This window comes from Sphaeramia orbicularis, chromosome 16 (assembly GCF_902148855.1).
Source record: "Sphaeramia orbicularis chromosome 16, fSphaOr1.1, whole genome shotgun sequence".
NCBI lineage: Eukaryota > Metazoa > Chordata > Actinopteri > Kurtiformes > Apogonidae > Sphaeramia > Sphaeramia orbicularis.
The window spans coordinates 20,760,640-20,781,854 of record NC_043972.1 but is presented as its reverse complement, the minus strand read 5'-3'; the positions used below and the strand labels follow the sequence as shown (position 1 = coordinate 20,781,854).

The window sequence follows — 21,215 nt, the reverse complement described above, 5'->3', positions numbered from 1 at the left end:
TATTTTACATGTTTTCTGAACAAACAGAATAATTGAAACCACACCAAAAGAAAGTTTAAGATATAATGTTTGGACAAACTCAAGATGACTAAGTTAAAGTTACATCTACAACTAAAATAGGTATTTTTTTAGGTTTATTTTCTCTCATTAACCCACAAACACTGAAATAGCTGCTGGCAACAAAAAGTATCTACTGAAATAAAATGAGCAACAATGTATGAACAAGTAATCCTATCAATAAGTATAAATAATTCATGTAAAGTGCAGATTCTCAGCTGTTCAAAGGCATCACATATGACCCATTTGGACGTTCAGAGGCTCCATAGTGAACGTGGAACCACTGGCATGTATTAAAACAATTATTCACCAATAAAACCTATGTAATTATATCCCTGAAATTAAGTTTCAGTGATATAATGGTTTTTCCCCGAATGCAGCCACTGGATCCACTGCTGGATATCCTTCGTGTGAACGCGATAACTAGGACAGATTTGGTTGGATTTTTTCTCCCTTAATAACCAACGTAGGGGACCACTAGAGGAAGAACCCTATCGACTTTAGCTTCTCTATGAGTATTATAAGTCATCCAAATGGGGGCGCTTTAGTTGAAAATCCATTTTTTGGACATGAATCATGCAATAATAGGCCGATTGACATAAAATTTGGTTCATATTGATCATCTTACAAATGTCCATTTTCTTACTACCATCCAGAGTTCATATGGTGTCATCTTCATTCACTAGGTGGGATTTATGGGGAAAAATTGGTTCTCTGACCATTATTCGGCCACTATCAGGTCTATGTAGCTCAAATTGAGTTCATGTCAATTGTCTAACAATTCTCTTTCTTCGTGCCACTACCTTGAGTTTACATGATGTCATAGTTTGACACCAGGTGGTGTGCTTTTTCAAATGGTTGGGGGATGCGGAGGATTGGGGGGATTCCAGGGATATACCCTTGCTGTCGGCCCCTGAGAGCATAAGCCTCGTTTAACAAATGAAAGTGACTATAGACAGTCATTTTTACATTCAATTAATGACATATTTTGTTGAAAATGTCACTTTTGCTACAGTTTTGATGTAATAACCGTAACTTTACTAATAACTAGAGGCACTCGGAGAGCGCAGACCTCCGCCAAGGCAGATCAGTGGTCCCCCGTGGTCCCCCACCCCCCCCCTCCACCCCTGATCACCACCAGAATTTTATCATTTGTTCCTTGTGCCAGTATCAACATTTCCTGAAATTTTCATCCAAATCCATCCATAACTTTTTGAGTTATCTTGCACACAAACAGACAAACCAACGCCGACAAAAACATAAGCTCCTTGGTGGAGGTAATAAATTAAATATAGGAAAATACCATATTTTCTATGAAAAATGCAGAGGATAAAATAATAACTAGTGGTAAATACCATAGGAAAGGTTACATGTAGAAAAAAAATCCATTTGGAAGTGATAAAAATAGTTCTGTGTCTTTAAGGATTAAAATATGTCTGAAATAAATGTGATTCTACTTACTTATTGTAACTTGAATTTCAAGTTGAGCTGAAAACATCCTGTAAATGCTTAAAATATTCATAAAAAGTGGGAGAGTTAACACAATTTTCCATTTAAAGGTTCATATTCATTTTAACCTTGAGAATTTGGATGATTATAGAAGATGACCGGAAAAAAACAAAAGTAAAAGTCTTGTAAAATGATTAGGTGATTCTCAAAAAAAAAAAAAAAGAGAATGCCCCTTTAAGTATAAAACCAGAAACAGGTCTGAAGATTGGATAAAGAACAAAGTTTGTGAAGTTGATGTGAGAGAAGCAGCGGCTGCACAAAGTGAGTTAATGACACATTAACTCCACATGAATTAAAGATCGCATTCACACTCAGCAGCCTCTTAGAGACACTTAACGCTTACTGTAGCCATTTAACACACGCAGAGAGGTTAAAGACACAGCGAACATGTGGAATCAGTGCACGTCAGCCTTCATATGATACACCCGCACATTCACACGTTCACACTCATGTACATGGAAATACATTATTGATGGGCATTAAAAGCCTGAGAGCAGCAGCAGAACCTGATCTGACAGGAAGAAGGTGAAGACGGTTAGTGAAGCGTGTTAATGTGTGTTACAATCACGCTCATATGTGTACATAAAGACAGTATGGGGGTTGTGTTAAAATATCTGAACTCTCAGATGAATTTGACTTAATAAAGAAAGGAAAAATTTAAAAACAAAGTGTCTATAGGTGGGTGTATCAGATATTTTAAAATCCCGACTATATAAGGGAAACATGACCAAAATTCAATTAAAATCACTTAGTTTAGCATTTCATTACTGCTAAATAAACCCCTCACTAATGAATCTATAATCAATAACTCGACTAAAAAATGTTTTCAGCTCTTAAAAGGTGAAGCACAACATTTCTCGTACATTTTGTAAATTTAAGTGTTAAATCTCGGCCCCTCCTCTTCACTCTGCAAACGACGAAAAGAACAACAGTGGTCGAGTGAGCATATGATTGCATTAAGAGAGTGAGTGTCTACAGTGAGATGAAAAGCTGTGAAGTAGAAAAATAACATGTTTTTTCCTGATTCAGTTGATATTTTGTAAAATCACAAATGAACACACCCATACCACTGTTAAAATCTATATTTTTGTATGGGTATAACATTATACATAACATGATAACTGCTTTTGAATAAGTACTTTTCTTTGAAAAATATGAAAAATCATCAGAATTCGCCTTAATTCTTTCATCTGTCATTTAAGGTCGAATATATTGTCTTGCTGATATGAGTATTTGGTCATTCAGTCAGTTTTTGGGGGGCTATAGTTGATTATAACATGCATATTTTGACAAAAAAGGTAACAATTTAGCCTGCACATCCAGCTGTGGTATAAAGTAGGAGTTTGTTATATCTTAATTAAGTATAAACAGATGTTATAATACTTCTAATACAATACTGCTGAAATGTCTACTGTATCCTGACCATGTAAAATTAATGATAAATCATCTAAATACAGTGAATATTGTAGTTTTTTGATGCTCTGTAGTGAATGATTCATTTATACTGATTTTATTTTTGGTGATTAATCAAAGCGCTTTAAAAGGTTTGATTATAAATAACTTCAAATGCTGCAGTGAAAAAGTGTCTTTAATTGTCTGAGGTTAAACAGAACAATGTTTGAGCAGATTTAGATAAAGACGACACAGGATGTGAAATGTGAATCTGAGCCTGAGGAGTAAACGTCACCGTGGATCCGAGTGTCATGTGAAGACGTTAAAAAACTCCCAAACCATAAATAAACTCAGCTGGAGAGAGACAGGAAACCCTGAGGGACGGGATGAAAATCTCTCACATAAAGACACAAAACGACACAAGTGAGAAGTCGAGATGACAAGAAACGGAACAGTGGCAGAACGGAGAAACTGCAAAACGCATCAGTGACATTAAGACAAATCAAATCAATTCAGATGTGTTTGATTTATTCAGGAAGACGTCAAATAGGAGACGCACCGAAAGGCTGTGATGTGTTCAAAGACAGCTCAGAACTTCAAGAGTTTGTCTCATTGTTTGTTTTTTTGTTGTAGTTTTAGTTTGTTCGACTTGGATTTTAATCTAATGGTCGTTTTATTCGACTCTTTATTCGTTTTTGTTTCATTTAGTTTCCTTGTTATGCTTCAGTTGAAAATGTTTGCTTTTTCTAAAAATTACTTAAATTTAATGTCATTGAGTCTCCTTTTAGTTCATGCATTTTATTTTTATCCATTTTTGGTTTTTTTTGTTTGAAATTAAATTTACTTATCATGGTATGTTAGTTGTGTTACTTATATAATAATTTGTTTAATTTTTTATTTTATTGTTTATATTTTATTCAAAATTTATTTAATACAAAATTAATATAAATTTTAAGATTTATTTTGTTTCTTAACATTATTTTTAGGACAAATGGTTTAGTTTATTTTTCTTATATTATTTCTATTTATTCTTTTAATGTATTACTTTTTTATTGTTTCTCATTCATTTTATTTAATTGCTGATTTTTTTAAGTTTGGTGAAATTTTAAATTTTAACACATTTGATAAAATTATTAAATGTTATTGTTTCTGATCATTTTATACCTTTATTATTATTTTTCTTTTATTTCATTATTTTATACTCGTATTATTTTTATTGAATTTTATTTACTCCATATTTCACGTCATTTTGTTTTGTTACCTCCGCCAAGGAGGTTATGTTTTTGCCAGGGTTTGTTTGTTTGTCTGTTTGTCTGTCCGTTAGTGTGCAACATAACTCAAAAAGTTATGGACAGATTTTGATGAAATTTTCAGGGTTTGTTGGAAATGGGATAAGGAAGAAATGATTAAATTTTGGTGGTGATCGGGGGTGGGGGGGCCCACGGGGGGGCCCATTTCCAACAAACCCTGAAAATTTCATCAAAATCTGTCCATGCTGTTTTTTACCTCAGGTGTGTTTTCATTATCATTAATCTGACCTTTGACCTCTTAACCCCAGGTGGAGTCTGCTTTGGGGGTGTCGGTGTCTCAGGTGGGGGTCGACGACTGTCCGTTCACAGGCTGCGGCGGTTCCGGAGGCTGCAGCTCTGACGTCTCCTTCGGTCCGTCTCCTCTTCCTCTCAGCTCCGGTAACGTTTCTCTGGTGTCGCTGCCGGCCTCGACCTCGGCTCGATGCGGCTGCAGGGGGCGGGACTCTACACACCTGTCGTGCTCCGCCTACCAGGTGAACCCCTGCCTCAACGGGGGCACCTGCCAGGACGGACCCCTGGGGTACAGGTCAGTGGAAACCATACCTAAACTGACTGAAACATCTTTAGTTTTTGGACAGTTGGTTGGAAAAAAGCCACAAAAATATCACTTTTTTTTTACTGTTTTAACTTTTATCCAGAAAATAACAATGTTGACACTAAAACAATTAATTTCCTGTAGAATACATCTCAACTACTCAACGTTCAGTCGATCATTGCAGCTTCAGAACTGATTCCTGTGGGTAAAATCTCCGGATAAGAAAACGTTGTCTCTGTGGGAATCTATTTTCGCTGCTGCAGCTCAGTTTTCACCTGACAGCACTGATAAGGAGTCTTATCTGTTTGTTAACTGATTAACTCTGAGTAAACCTGTCAAACGTTTCAGTGACTTAATAAGAGCGAGGGCACATTTCAGTCGCTTTGAATTGTCACATCGTTTTAATGGTTTCGATATCGAGAACGGCGTCTCAGCTGCAAACTCAGACACATGATGAGTCTCTCCTCCATTCCTTAAAAAGCCCATTAACACTCCAACATGCAGCATTTCTAAATAATTAACAGTGTTTGTCGGCTCTGATTTCTCTCTACATTTATCTGTCTGTTTGTCTCCGTTTATTATAAATAACTGTCATGTCAGGAAAAACTGCAGCTCTGTAATGGGAAATTCATTTTATTCTGCTTAAAATTTACAAACAAGCTATTTGTGTCTGTTTCTAGTGTGGAAAAAAAACATCTTCCGTGTTTGACTTAATGTGAAAATGATCATGACAGGATCATTTTATTGCTGCTACTAATGATTATTTTCACTTCATTCTGTTCTGTTCTGCATCAACTTCACCCAACACTCCAGCTGTATCCATAAAAAAAGACTTTTATCAAGATTTTTTGCAACTTTACCTTCACTTTTCTCTAAACATTTGCTTTCTAAACATATCAAGAAGCTCAGCCCTATTTTTTTTTTTTTAAATAAAATGCACTTTCTCTTAATCTTAAGAAACATTTTTTTTTTTTTTACATTTCTGTCCTTCAGTGGTGAATTTTCAACCATCAGCCTTTTGAAAGCTCCAAAACACCCAAATTGGACCTTTTTTTTTTTTACTTTTTATTTATGCATTGATTTATGTTTTTAGATGCATGAGGCAATTTCAAGAGCAGTTAAAATGTGTAACTGACTTAAATAAATAAAGTTATTTGTATCTGCTTCTAGGATGAAAAAAAAGAGTTGAATATGATCATCACAGAAAGATTTTATTGCTGCCACTCATGATCATTTTGATCAATTACCCAACATTATTTTTTACTTTTATTAAAAATTTTTGCCACTTCATGTTTCATTTTCTCAAAACTAATTAAGAATTTCAATCATTTTTCTAAACAAATCAAGAAGCTTAAATCGTATTTTTAATAATGTGATTTGTTCTGTTTTTTGTCTTGTTTTGCTTTGTTTTATTTAATTTTCTTTTCATACTTCTTTCAGTGACAAATTTTCAGCCTTTTCAAAGCTCATTAATGCATTATTGGATCAAAAATTTGACACATTTTCTGCTGCATGAACCATTTAAATACAAGTCGAAGTGTGAAATGAACTTAAATAAATGTCAGAAAAATCAATGAATAATGTAACATGTAAATAATGATCTTTGTGTGGGAACAATGCACAGGTCAAATGTTTAATACATATTTGTGCCTCAGGTGTAAATGTCCTCCGATGTTCGACGGACCTGAGTGTCAGCAGACCAAACACAGCTTTGGAGGTCAAGGATACGCCTGGTTTCCTCCCATCAGGCCTTGCTTCCAGAGTCACATCTCCCTGGAGTTCCTGGCTGAGTCACCAAATGGCCTGCTGCTCTACAACGGACCGCTTGGCCCCGCCCACTCCGCAGAGCAGGAGGACTTCATCGCTATCGGTGAGTTTGTTGGTGACAGAGATGCTTCTGGCTGAGAACAGAGGGCTTATTGATCCATAAAGCTGGGTACACATTGTTGGAATTTGTTCTGTCCCAGACAAAACATGAGAAAACCTAGTGATGTCTGCGGTCGTGGCTCCCAGATGGCGGTCTGATATTACACAGGGAGGCTGAAACTCCAGCAATAGGTGGCGATAACACACTGTTGTAACATAGAAACGATATTATGGTGTTTTATTCTACAAATGAAGCATGCCATAGAAGGCAAACTCCTCATGAGCAAGTCAAGACAACATCCCACATCTTTCTCTGACTCTACCATAAAAACGATCACAGTTACACATCGCTGTTGGATTTTTTTCATACCCTTAATATTAGACGAGTATATAATTCAGTGGTTCCCAACCGTTTTTTGGCTCCTGACCCCATTTTAACATCACAAATTTCTGGCGACTCCAGACATTCAAAACTGAGACTTTTTTTTTTTTTTTTTTGCTATAATTAATTTGTTTTTGATCATGTAATAGTTTGCTATACTATGTTGCAAATAAACATTAATTTTAGACGACATTTAGTCCATATAATGTATATTCTTACGGACGGAGGCAGAAAAGCCAGGTGTAGATTACTGCACAAAGTGAGAATTTTATTTTCCTTGGTCAGGATATGTACAGTCAGTCCAGCTTGGATTTACAAGGCTGACAATTAATACTGAACAAACAAGAACTCAAACTATGAATTATGAAAGAGCTGCAACATCTGAAACTGACCACAATGAACAGTTGACAGATAAACAGAACCACAGTGCTGCAGTTTCAGCTTCATGGTTTGTCATGTCTTTTATGTATTGGGATTGGCTCTGTCAACTCACCATATATTTTTTATTAGTAAGTCTTGTTTTATATTTTTATTTTTATCAATTACTATAAATTTCAGGCGACCCCTTTTGAATTCCAGGCGACCCCATGTGGGGTCCCAACCCCAAGGTTGAAAAACACTGATATAGTTCTATGTAAAAATGTTTTTATCCTTAATATGTTCTTACACAGAGCCTTAAGAGGAAAATAGATTTATTAATAATAATCACCATAAATCATAAAGAACCAGGCTAAAAACTGTAATGTGCCATGTAAGGTGCAAAACAAGCTGTAATATTCAGAATAAGAAGGCGCAAAATGACGTTTAAGTGCAAATAGGTGTATGACCACAAACATCAGACAGGTGAGTTATTGTACAGTGAAATGGGAAGATTTGCTGAATCTGTCTGTTCAGCAGTGTAGCTCCAACAGTCTGTTTGAGAAGGTGTTCTGCTGTCTGTCCAGTGTGTGGTGGAGAGGATGTTCATCATTGTCCATGATGGATAACAGTTTCTTTAGCGTCCTGAGAAAATCATTAATGGGATTCATGAAACAAACTAACAAGTCAGTTTAATTCTTATGTTGATGAATCACATTTGATCTTGAATTAAATGTTAAGGTTAAATGACTTTATTGTCCTCATAGGGACATTTGGTCTCTGCATTTTTACCCCCAATACACACAGAGTACTTAGCATTAGCATTAGCATTTGCACTTAGCACAGGAGCAGCTGCCATTGGAGGCACTTGGGAATCAACCTATATATACCGTCACTGAAAAAATTATTAGACCACCCTTGTTTTCTTTAATTTCTTGTTCATTTTAATGCCTGGTACAACTGAAAGTACATTTGTTTGGACAAATATAATGATAACAACAAAAATAGCTCATAGTACTTTAATTTCAGAGCTAATATCTATCCATTTTCCATGGTTTTCTTGATAATAACCAAAATCACTTCAGTTCTTACATCAATATCTATGACATTGTACTGACAAAAACAGTACTTTTAGAAATTTCACGTTTTCTTTTCTGTCTGTTTTAGTCACATGACACACACAGGAGGAGTTAGTACTTGATTGCATAACCATTGTTTTTGATGATTTTTGATAGTCTAATAATTTTTTCCACAACTGTATACTTGTTTTTGATCATGTTAATGAAGTTTTTATAAGAAAAATATAAAAAAGCAATGTGTAATCAGCTGAGTCCATCAACTGCAGGCATGTTAACTGTTCGTACGTACAATTTAAGATCAAATATGTGTGTATGAACAATGCAAGAGGACCGTTGTTTTTTTCAGGGATTTGACCAAAAGTCCAGACTACTGGAGCAGGAGTTTATTATCGTACTAGTTTTATTTTCAGAAATTCCATGCATAGATTTCATTTTCAGCTAAGATGTATTTTTTTTAACTTCACATGTAACTTGGCATCAGTGTTCTGATTCGCTGAGCTGTTTCCATACTTTACAGCCTCTTAAGTGTGAGAATTCTGAAAACTTGCGGCTGCTTTTCTCCAAGAGTTGAATACGCTCTAATCTCCCAGCGCTGGTGGGAACGTGTTGCTGCTGCGGGTCCTTTTCAACAAACGCAAAGCCCGAATCAATCCTCCGCCGTACGATCATCTCCTCAGTGGACGTGCAGCGTCATAAACTCTAATGTCAGCTCCCAGCGGTCCTCGTGTGGACTCATGGATTAGCCTTCCAAACACTTCTTGCATAATGTTGTGGCATTAAACTTATGTAATAATCGAATCTAGTCAGCGGCTGCGAGGGGGAAAATCAAAGGTGGATGCGGTATTGATCACTCCAAAGCCATTTTCACTTACATGTTCGATAACGTGATGCTCAGCGGGTCACGTAAACACACACAATCTGTAATCACACAGGATGCAGAGCTTACACAGCGATACAGGGAACTGAGGTCAGGGTCAGAGGTCACACTACAAGGGCATTTACAACCTTTTAGGGGTGGTATAAAGTGGCATCAGGGCAAACAACACATAGGCTTTAACACATATAATGATGTCAATAAAAATGATTGGCTGAAAAGATAGACTGAATACACAAATGACAGAAGATTTCAAGATTTCAGACCTCCTCCTGTGCAAAAATACACTGAAAACTGAGTCCAAAGTGGCTTTAAATCATGTAGAAACCAGAGCTGCGGTGGATATCATCCACAGTTAAAAGAATATCTCTTTTTAGACTAATTACTGGAAGGGAGCTTAATATTTTAACAGCTAAGTGGATGTCTTCTAAAGCTTTTTTTATTCCAAAGCCCTACTTTTTGTGTCGTTTTATGCCACTGAATAATGTGAAGATAGTTACATAAATTACTGGAAATGTTCACTGTTTCAGTTCTGATCAAATAGCAACTTAAATCAAGTGGAAAGTCTCACTTTTTTTTTTATCACCAAACAGTCAACTGATGTTTTAAAAAGTGTTCATTTGGTGAAAATGTTCTATTGTTGCACACCATAAGATGAAATGCTTTTTGCAGCAAAAATGCAACACAGTGCAAACATGGAAAAAAATATAGAGAGACAATATAAGTACTGACAGTTTAAGCAACAAACCAGCAAAAGCACCAAAAAGCAACATTTCAAACTCAGTGTTCACATAAAAGACAAAACATTACAAAGAATAAATATAATATAAAAACCTGATTAAAATAGAGGTTGAAAATCTACACTGAAGTCAGATGCCAATGAAATAATATGTATTAACCCTGACAAATAAATATATACATGAGATTTCCTAAACTGACCTGAAAAGTGCTGAGTTCTGCAGAAATACATCAATGCAATGCTTTATCTCTATTTAGTATGATTAGTATCTGCTCTGAACAGATTATATATGCACCGAAACTGACTGGAATTAAATGTCCAAAATAATAATGTTTCTAAATAAATCTAAATAAATAAAACAATCTAAATAAAAACTCAAAGTTGTAGCATCTAATCTAACTAATGATGTAATAACTTCAATGCTTACATTTGGAAGGTGCATCACAAAGCAAAACATGTTCGTCATATGCTCAACTGGACGATTACATCAGGAAACACAATCTCCTTTTCTGATCCAGAGTTGAGGAATGGTGTTCCAGCTCTGAGCATCAACCACGGATCAGGAACACTGACTCTGCAGCTACCCGAACAAATCCACCGTCACCGACCGACGCTGGCACCGCCTCGACGTCATCAGTGACGGAAAGGTACGACGTCCTGTTTAATGATGTTGTCAGGTTTCATCTCATTAAAGGGAAATATTTAGTCATCGTTTCATGGAAATTTATAACCTGTACCACTTTTTTTACAACTTTTCTGATACTTTTTATGTATTTCCACAGTTTGAAATAGAAGCTGGGAATGCACTCAATGGACCAGTCTCTACTTTTCTTGTAATTAGAAAATTCCACTCTTGTCTGAAAATGATTATTAAAAGCCACCATTAGCTTCTGTTTCCTGAAGTAGAAACATGTCGCCCAGGTTGACGATGAAGCTCACTGATGTGTTTTTAATGGTTAGTGTTACGATCTAATAAGATAGATTGGATTCTAGCTTCATAGACGTTCTGTGGTGAGGGCTTGATGAGAATAATAACAGTCCAGACAATCACTAGACTGACCATTTAATAATTTAACATGGAATTTGCACTTGTGGTTTTTTTTTTTTTTTTTTTTAAGGTGGATTACATGTCGGATTAAAGGCAGTAAATACTCCTGTGAAACTCTAATCTATGTTGTTTTTTTTCAGGTTGTGCAGCTGATCCTGGATCAGTGTGGAGGTGTTGCAGTCAATGAGATGGAGGGAATCGGAGGAGACGTTCAGGAGGTGGAAGAGTCCGGCTGTAGAGCTGCAGGAGAAACACCTGGAAACCAGAGGTATAAATCAAAAGACACAAAAAACACACTTATCTTTTTTTTTCTTTTCTTTTCTTTTCTTTTCTTTTCTTCTTTCTGGCTCTTCCCTTTCTCCTCTGTGCTTCTTTTTTCCTCTATTCTCTCATTTTTCATCATTTTTCTTCATCCCATCATGGTTTACTTTCCAAATCTGATTCATATCTTACTTCAGTCTCCTCTTTCTGATCCATAACACCTGGTTAGAAGTCTTACGGCATCTCTAATCCCACAGAATATAACAGTTTAACATCAGACTCACTCCATACCATCTTCTATTTAAACCAAATGACAGACTTTCCTTCTTAGTTGGGAATTTTCTTTAGTAAACACATCATATTTTCACAGTGGTGCATGGGTTTGTCTTTATGTACTGTATATATGTGAACTTTTTTTAAAAATTATATCTATTTATGTTTTACTTTCTGTGTCTATTTTCTTCATTTTCCTGCTTTTCTCTGTTTTTATGTGATTTTTTTTTTTACTGTATTTGAATATCTCCCGTCTCGTCCTGTCCAGGTATCTAAACGTCTTCCAGCCTCTTCAGTTGGGTGGAGTGAAGGAAACATCTGTTCACCGACGCTACAAGAGCTTCAGCGGCTGCATCCGAAACCTGATGGTAGACAGTCAGGTACGACCTTCACATGCCAACTCATTCATGTAGATGGATAAGAGTTGGTTTACAGTTACATTTCAGCTCTGTAACATGTCACATTAAACCAGCCCTGGCAGCACTCCAAGCATCTACCCCCTTCTACCCACAATCCCTTGCTTTCAGGGTCAGGATGAATGTTTATTCTTCCTAATGAGCCGCACCACAACTGTTCGATTAGTGGATACATGCTTCTGACACTGAGCAAACTGTTCAGTGTTTAAGAGTTTTACAGTATAACAGGACAAACCCACTGTAAATATTATATTTTGTTGTTGCTTTTCTCTCTTTTCAGTTCCATTTTAATCAATGCATCCTTACAAAAGAGGAACTGTATATGTTATTAAGTAAAGTTAAAGTACATTTCTCATTTATATTTGGAAATATGATGCTAATGTTAGTTGTGAGATTTCTTAGTTCTATCTGGTTCATATTTAATTCTCATAAAGTATTTTTGAGTATACTTATGAAGTAAGTAAAAAGGGTTTTCTGTACTATTTAAGGCTTAGGTGCCAGATCTAAGCCATTCCGGCACACCAAAACCAAAATAATGAAAAGGCCAGGATGTAAAGCATAAGAACCAAATAAAATGGCTTTTCCATGATCTGAAGACTGTAGTTGATCCTCAGTAGAATTCTTTAGCATGCCTCGTTTTAAGCCTTTTGTTGGTGTTTCTTTTTAATTACCTTTAACTTTTTACAAGAAATAACAGTGGTCCCAGTATATAGTAGGAAGACCCTTAAACCCCCACCTGTGGGTATATGTCTTACACAAAATTTTGGAAAATACTGACATGGACTTGAGCAAACGTTTAATGTTGCTGGCTTTCTTTGACAAATACGATAAGGATGATGCTCGAACATGAATGATCTCAAACGTCCCCACTGACTTCACCTATTCCCTCCGAAAGCTGAAGAAAACCCTGTTTGTGTACTGGACTAGTTTATATTAAAGTTTTGTTGTGGATGTAGAGGATGTGTTAGAGCTGACACTGAATTTGTAACATTTTTACAGTTGGTGAGGTTTGTTGTGTTACTATTAATATGATTGATTCAGTATTTGCTGTATGAACATAATATGTGAAATCTTTGACTAAACACACCGGGCCTCTTTCACCAATGAGAAAGTCTCACCAACTTCCACCAGTGTTTTAAAGGATGAATCCTTCTTAAATACCTCTGCTCTCATCCCCAATTTCTACCTCCACAACTCCTCACCTTGACTTCTCCATAAATGTGAATGGAGAAGTTGAGGTGGAGTCGAGCCCATTGTAACAACCCAAAAAATTGAATTAAATTTTCCATTTTTCTACTTTTCATTTTTTAAATAAACTGATAGAATTTGCCCTTTGACACACTGAGTTTTAACTTCTGTTCAAAACTTGAATTCCCAAGTTTTCTGTATTATTGGACATAAAACACATCTATTGGTGTTTTTTAAACAGGTCAAACTGCTCTAATGTTTTCATGTACAAGCAGACAGCAGCAGTGACTCATCTTCAAACAGTATTGTCTGTGTTTGTGTGACCTGGTTTGGCTTTATCAACTGTGTTGTAAAGAAACAATCATCTTAAAAATGATTAAAAACAACATACTGAGCCTCGTTGTTGAACCAGTTGATATGTTTCTTCTCAAAGAAACGGGACAGAAACTATAGTATGTAATAAAACAGAATGAACTACTCGGTAAAGTGGAGGTGAGTTGAGACTGCCACCTCCAGAATGGCTTTAGTGTCATCAGACTTTGGTTTGGCTAAAAACTAGTGTTAAAAGAAACACGCTGCTGCTTCACATCACAGTTTGCAATGAGATTAAACTGTCGTATGCATCCTCCCCGTTTCCAGTCCCTGTAAACCTTCACCAGCAGCCTGTTGTATGGTGGTACAACAGTCATGTAAAGCCTCCAGGTGAAGCCAAAACACGAGTCAAATTGAATGTGACGAGCGCTGAATGTCCTGTAAACAGCCTGTTGTTTGCAGATGGCAGCCGTGCAGCAGCAGCATTTTGTGGTGTCAAACCTCCTTAAACTATGAATATGTTGTGAATTTCTGAAGGAATCAACAAGCAGGCTGATTACAGACAAAGAGAAGGCATGTTAACGCACACAGTGAATGTGTTAATGCTCTGTTTAGTAATCTGTTGAAAGCAGATGTATATATATAATGACAATATAAAAGATGGAACGTTAAGTGACCTCCTCCTGCTCCTGCTCATCCTCAGTGTACGACCTGGCGTCTCCAGGTGAGAGCGTGGACAGCACCCGGGGTGTCGGCTGACAGACGGAGTGTGTGTGACGGCGGCCGGCCCGTCCTGTGGCGTTCATGCCTCCTGCCTCGCCGACTGGGGCTCCTTCAGCTGTGAATGTCACCCAGGATTCACCGGACACAAGTGTGACAGAGGTCAGACACTGGAGGTGGATGTTATTAGCAGATAACAGTGTGTAAATGTAAAAGATGTAGTCATTTCCTGTAAAGATAATGTGACACATTCTTTAAACAGTGGTCCACTGGTGGGCCTTTTCCACCAGATTAGCTCTGGTTGTTGAAGCAGTTTCATCATCTTTAGAACCAGGCAGTTTTAAGCAGAAGATTTCTAATCAAGGATGTGTCATCAGTCCACAGTGAACATATTATGGTAATATATTGCCTCGTTTTTTTTGTTTGTTTGTTTGTTTGTTTGTTTGTTTTTGGGGGGGGGGGGGGGGGGTTGAGCCTCAATAATCCTTCTTACAGGTTTTAGTTTATTCATTGTTCTTTTGTCCATGTTTATTGTCATCATGCTGCTTTCTAGGTTTTTCTTAAACCCAGTGGATACCAAATCACAATCAGCAGTTGTCACCCATTCCTTTTTCCACTGGCTTCCTCTACATTGTTTTCAAGCAATTGAATATGACATGACCACAACAATTTGCAGATCAGTTCAACAGGAAACCTACTGGTATTTTGTTCCAGCTGGGGATCAATTATCTAAGTTCTAAGACATTTTTATTTTGGGTTCATTTTGTTTCTTTATTTCAAGGGTCAAAATTAACAAAAACGAACCAGGATGGCATAGCAAGTTTATTTATATGTTACAGTGTATTTCATATACAAAGGCAATTCATTGTGTTTTACTTGAGTAAAACGAAAATCCAATGTAAAGTAAAAGCTAAATGCAAAAACAAATTTATTTGTTTCAGCTATCGATAAACTGAGTCTATTGGTCATTTTGTGACAGAAACACATATCTGGGTATCATCTGAGAAACTGTGGTAACCACTGCTGTAGTTTTAAAGAATCAGACCCAGTGGGAGCATGTAGAGATTGAACAGAAGCGGTCTAAGGACTGAACCCTGGGGGATTCCATGAGTAATGGCCACTCTTTAAGATTCATAACTGACAATGATGACAAAATACTGTAAATCCAACTGTCAAAGTAAGACCTGAATCAGTTAACAGCACTGGTTCCATGTCGAAGGAAAAGGGTTAAATATTTTGCAGCTGGTGTTAAAGTTTTTATTTTAATTTACTCTTTCAGTTTGGTTTGTCATTTAAGTTTTGGTAAGTTTTACAGCCTGGTATCAGCTTGTACACCTGACCACGTACTTCCTCTTCTTTACAGCCATCCCAGAATTCTCCTTTGACGTGAACAGCGTGGCTCGTTTCCAGCTCCGTGGAGGCGGCAGCGCTCGTCGAACAAACATCCAACTTCTCCTCCGCACCCGATCCACCTCAGGGACCCTGCTCTCCGTGTCGTCCCGGGAAGCCCACGAGTACATCATACTGGAGGTCAGTCTGCCCTTTGACCCCAGAACACATGACCTTTGATTGCAGCTATACATGTAAAGTGTGCTGATGTTGGTCCTGGTGTTTCAGATCCTTGACGGTCTTCTCTCGGTTCGGGCCGACCTCGGTGACGGCGCCCACTCTCTGCAGCTGCCCGGGCTGCAGGTCGACATCGGCCAGTGGGTTCTGGCCAGCCTCAGTCGCCATGACAACCTGTTCACTCTACGTTTAGAACAAGGCGGGGGCTCTCGGGAGGTCCAGGCCCGACTGGGGAACCGCAGGGAGCTGGTGGTTCATCCGGCCAGCGTGATGGTTGGAAACAGACTAAACTCTGGAGACAACGCTGACTTTCAAGGTGAGAGCCTGAAGACTCAACCAGAGAATCCTTTACTTCAGTCAGCAACAGTGTTTCTGTTTGAAATACAACTTTAGCATTTGAGTTCCCAAATAAGATGTTTCTCATTCATGACAGGATTCATTCTCACATTCACAAAAATAAAATCTGTGCAGAATTTATGCTTTTTTGGGAGGATGTTAGAATACCAGCCATATAGAGCAACTCTGCTTCTCTTTGCCAGCATTTTTAACTAAATATTTACACTACAATAACAATATAAAACATGTACCCCTTTTTGTTCCTAATTAAATAAAGACATCAGCCAACATTAAATATATGTAGCTTTGCATTCCAAACCTGGCAAATTAAATAATTTGAAAACCTGATAATTATGGCAGCAATTAATTCGAAAATAAAATAATGTTTAGGTCAGCTGTCTGAAACCACCTATTTGTTGCACAACTTCATTGACTGGAATTGCTTGTGGGAAGATGTAATAAATTTACTTTTAATTAACTTTGTTACTGTCACTGATGTGTCCTGTTACAGTAAGAGTCACATGTCTAAGACAAACAAACCAAACTGTCAATGTGTCAAAACTGTGTCAGCAAAACTTTGTATTTTACCAATGTTTGTAATTACGCTATCATGGCAACATATTTTATTGATCACATAGTTTTAAGCTATTTAATATGTTATTCAACTGATTTGAAGTGCAGACTTGCAGGTTAAGAATCACCATAAAAACAGACACTGAACAATCTAGAAAGAAAAATTAGAACACTTCTTAAACATGGGTCTTTTGGATGTGATGTAATTTTGTATATTACTTTTGTAATTTAATATTATCAGTCTAAACTGGACTACACTGGATGTGTCTCCCTTCAGGCTGCCTGCGGGATGTTCGTTTTAATGGTCAGGTCCTCCCTCTGGACGGTCAGAGTCGGGACTTGGTAACGGTTCTGGAGAGACGAGACGTCACCTCGGGGTGCTCCAGCGACGCCTGCAGCTCTCAGCCCTGCCGCAGCCCACTGCGCTGCATCGACCTGTGGAGGAAACACCAGTGCAGGTAGAAGAGTCACAAACATATACACAGCCCATCTGGCCCAGGATGCCGTCTGTAGTTCTACTCAGATTCTGCTCCTTTTCCCAGGTGCCCCGGCGGTCAGGTGACAGTAACAGACGACTCCGGTCAGCCGCGCTGCGTCCCGTCGCCCTGTGGACCCTCATCCTGTCGTAACGGAGGCGTCTGTCAGGCGTTGTCACCTGACAGTTACCGGTGCCGCTGTCAGGAGGGGTTCAGGGGTGAGCGCTGTGAGCTGGGTCAGGTCAAAGGTCACCGCATGGCCGCCCTCAGCCCCAGCTCCATCCTGGCCATCAGCATGTGTCTGCTCGTCTTCTTTGGTGAGGAACAGCTGCCTTATTCCTTTCTTTAAACTCATGAACCATGTGGGAATTAAATTGTTTTCAAAGATGTTTTCTGAGGATCCAAAAATGAAAAAAGCTTCTATCTATAAATTATAAGAGACCATAAATGAACGTCCTTCATCTTACACTGTGGTATTATCTTTACAGTCGATTCATATTTGATGAATCACAACTCAGTTTAGACACATTATTGCGAACCCACGCAGATTGTACATACACGAATGAGACTACAGTATATTTCATGTTACTCATGCACATGCAATGACTATGTTCACATGCACTAAATACTGCCCTTATACCGAAGAAGACAAAATTCATAAGAAGCTGTTTTCATGACTAATGAAAAAAAAATATTCCACTAATATTCCTATTCATGTACAACCATCTACACCCTGGTTAAAACAGTGTTTCAGTGTTTTCTTATGGTTTTCTACTGGTGGCAGACATTTCACTGGCCAGGTCGTTATTGAAAATCAGTTCGTAACTACTGTAACTTCCCTGGTTAAATAAAGGTTAAATAAATAAACTGTGTGAAATCAACCTCCCTCATCATCTTGAAGATATCAGCTTTTTGATATTTTCACATTTATCTGACACTGGTTGATATCATCTTTCCTCATGTTTAACAGTAGATGTGTTTTTCCTTCTGCCTGAAATAGGAACTTTTGTCTGTATTTATCTATACTGACCTACCTGCACATACAAAGAATCCTCATAAAACTGGATTAATATCAGTATATCCTAAATGTTTTAGTTGGAAAATGTTCCATTTGTAAAAAAGCCTCATTCAGAATATCCAAACAGAATAAACTGTTTCCATGACAGCAGTGAGATATTAGTGTTATAGTAAATATACTCACTGATAAACACTCAAATCAACCATCTCTTCTAAAAGCTTTTTTAACTTGTGTAACTGTTCAGATCCATATGTTTTCCATTAACATTGATCTGACACTTTTGACGTAGAGACATTTGAGTTATGTAACGACAAACAATCATACTCCAGAGGTGTGACATGCAACACGTTCATCTGATCAGACTCATTGTTAGTTATTTATTTAAAGAATTACACCTTTTATCCACAAGGGGGCAGATTTAAACTGAAAGTCTGAGCCACCTGACTTTTCATGTTGTTTTGTTTTTTTCCTGCATTTGGATTATTTCTGAGTTAATGTTTTGTTCTTAGTCATTCTATATATTTATTCAGTATCATAAACTACACAATGGATTACAACAGTCTGTTTTTAACCTAACTGACCAATAAATGAGTTCAGAATTGAGTCACTGTAAACTGTTAAATGAAACCTGTCTCTGTATATTTTCACATTCCTACTGTTTTTGTTTGTGTGTGTTTGTAGCTGTGTTGGTGGCTGTGACCGTGTGGAACCAGAAAGGCAGCCGCAACAAGTTCAGAAAGCGAGGAGTTTATCACATCCCTGCCGAACACGAAAGCTGGGAGGATATTCGAGAAAACATCCTGAACTACAACGAGGAGGGAGGAGGAGAGCAGGACCAGGTACATGTCATGTTAAAACATATCACTTGAAACTGTCATTTTTTTATAGTGACAGACTGTTATCAGAGTCACTACACAAGTATATTTTATTTTGGTCTGACAGAACATCTGTTTGTCTGAACAGTGTGTCATACATGTTTAAAGGCAGCTCTTATGTAGAATTTTCAACCTCTCTTATTCAGTAAAACAGCAAAGATTGTGCAGATTGTGGTCATAATATTACTTGCATTTACAAATGTAAATGTTTAACCATGATTAATTCACAGCAAATTGAAATTTGTTCATAAAATTAGGAATTATAACCTTTTTGCAGCCCACCTGCAGTACTTTCATGTTCAACACTTTTATACAAGATAGATGATCCAAAAAGTCAGATCTGCAATAAGTAATCTGCAATAGTCTTTGGTTTGTTCACATGACATGCTGGAAAATGACAGATGTGGTTTTGTATCTTTAGAACTGTGTCCAACACATCTGCAGGTGAATAAAGAAAATGAGAAGTGTAGGTATGTGTTGATTCTACTTTACAAGGAGGTAATCATGGAACCTCCTTATTCTTAAACTTATTAACCCTGAAGGACCTAGAAGTATTTTTGTGGCAACTTCCAAATACATTTTTGTCTACATTTAATCTCTCCTAAGTTACCACCATTTATTCATTTAATATTTCTCTGTGCATGTTGCATTTTTCAATGAAAATTGGGCATTTTCTTATATTTAACTTACTGACCAGGTAGATGGTCATTTAAGCTCAGGTTATTAACGGTCATTAAATCAAAACAGAGAAAACTGAAGTAAAAGTGGCTTTTTTAGCTAGATGCATCATCAACTGAAAGTAATAAAACACGTTTAAAACTGCTGTCATTTGTTAAACTCTGTGGTTTTTATTGGTCAGTCATTAGCCACTTTTACAAAGAGATCCCGGAAAAAAGGTGAGATGGTGATCCCACCTTTTTTCCACTAGTGACCAATTTCCACAGCCAAGCCAAAGGAGTAACAGAGGAGAGACAGGCTGGATAGTGTGACATTTAACTTGGGTGTCAGAAATATGCCCAGCGTAGCGGTGTTGCTGACATCTCCAGAGTTGGCTCGTCTTTCACCGTTCCACAAATGTTAGCATGGATAGAGTCCTCCGCCCAAAGTGACAACAACTCACGGATCTCAGCATCTCCCCAGTTCGACATCTGTCTGGTCGCGTTGCTATGTTTGTATACTGTACACAGCCAGCGCTCACTTTTAAATCCCCCCACTTTGGTTGCAGAACGAGAGGTGTTCCTTTTACATAGCCTTCCGGAATCATGATTCCACCTTTATCATGGCTCTCTTACTACCTTCAGAGGTGTTACAGAGGTGGGACCAAATGATCCCACCATTTCGTTTACACAGACATTGTTCCAGAATAAAGGTGAAATATTCCCGGAACAGAAGTGCTGTGTAAAAGGGGCTAATGTTGCAGAGGATGACGGTGTTTCCATTTTCACTGCGGAGCCTCTGAACATCCAAATGGGTTATATCTGATGACCATGAAAGCCTGAATTATTTATATGTATTGAAAGAATTAGCATTTGAAACTTATCAAACATTTTAGATCAGCAGATGCTTTAGTCACAGACAGCTGTTTAGGTTGAACCTCGGTTCCACATCCCTAATTTATCCCTTACTTGTAGAATAATTAACACCTTATGATCACAACACCAGGAGACTAAAAAAATCATTTCAATCTATTGCCTGGAAATTAAACATCATGACTGTGATAATATTGTTAGAGAAATATGATATTAGACTATTCTCTGTAAATACCAGGTGTCCAGACCACGAGTCATGGATGGGTTATGATGACATATCCTGTGAGAAAGTGCCCAGGATATATCTACTATTTCTTTTCTATCTACATGTTTTCTGTCTCATGGTTCCGGTTTGGGACCAGAACAGCCTGTTGTCCTTGGGGAGATCAGGCCATAGTGTACGTGGGAGAAAAGTACAAACGTGGTCACTGACCCCATGCATCACCGTGTTTTGGATACCTAAGCCAATGGTGAACTTGATCATCGTCATTATATTTGGACACATGGACCAATGACTGTAATAT

The 21,215-nt window shown here is 37.6% G+C and overlaps 1 protein-coding gene across 1 annotated transcript in view; it reads left to right on the top strand.

Moving 5' to 3' along the window:
• The window catches only part of LOC115435949 (neural-cadherin), a 241,626-nt gene that overhangs the window by 219,451 nt on the left and 960 nt on the right, over positions 1 to 21,215 (top strand). Inside the window, 14 exon segments of the mRNA XM_030158588.1 lie at positions 4,517 to 4,794; positions 6,459 to 6,673; positions 10,619 to 10,689; positions 10,691 to 10,747; positions 11,289 to 11,416; positions 11,951 to 12,062; position 12,210; positions 14,302 to 14,337; positions 14,340 to 14,480; positions 15,682 to 15,848; positions 15,936 to 16,200; positions 17,071 to 17,251; positions 17,336 to 17,586; positions 18,969 to 19,126. Coding sequence (XP_030014448.1) covers positions 4,517 to 4,794; positions 6,459 to 6,673; positions 10,619 to 10,689; positions 10,691 to 10,747; positions 11,289 to 11,416; positions 11,951 to 12,062; position 12,210; positions 14,302 to 14,337; positions 14,340 to 14,480; positions 15,682 to 15,848; positions 15,936 to 16,200; positions 17,071 to 17,251; positions 17,336 to 17,586; positions 18,969 to 19,126 — 2,061 coding nt within the window.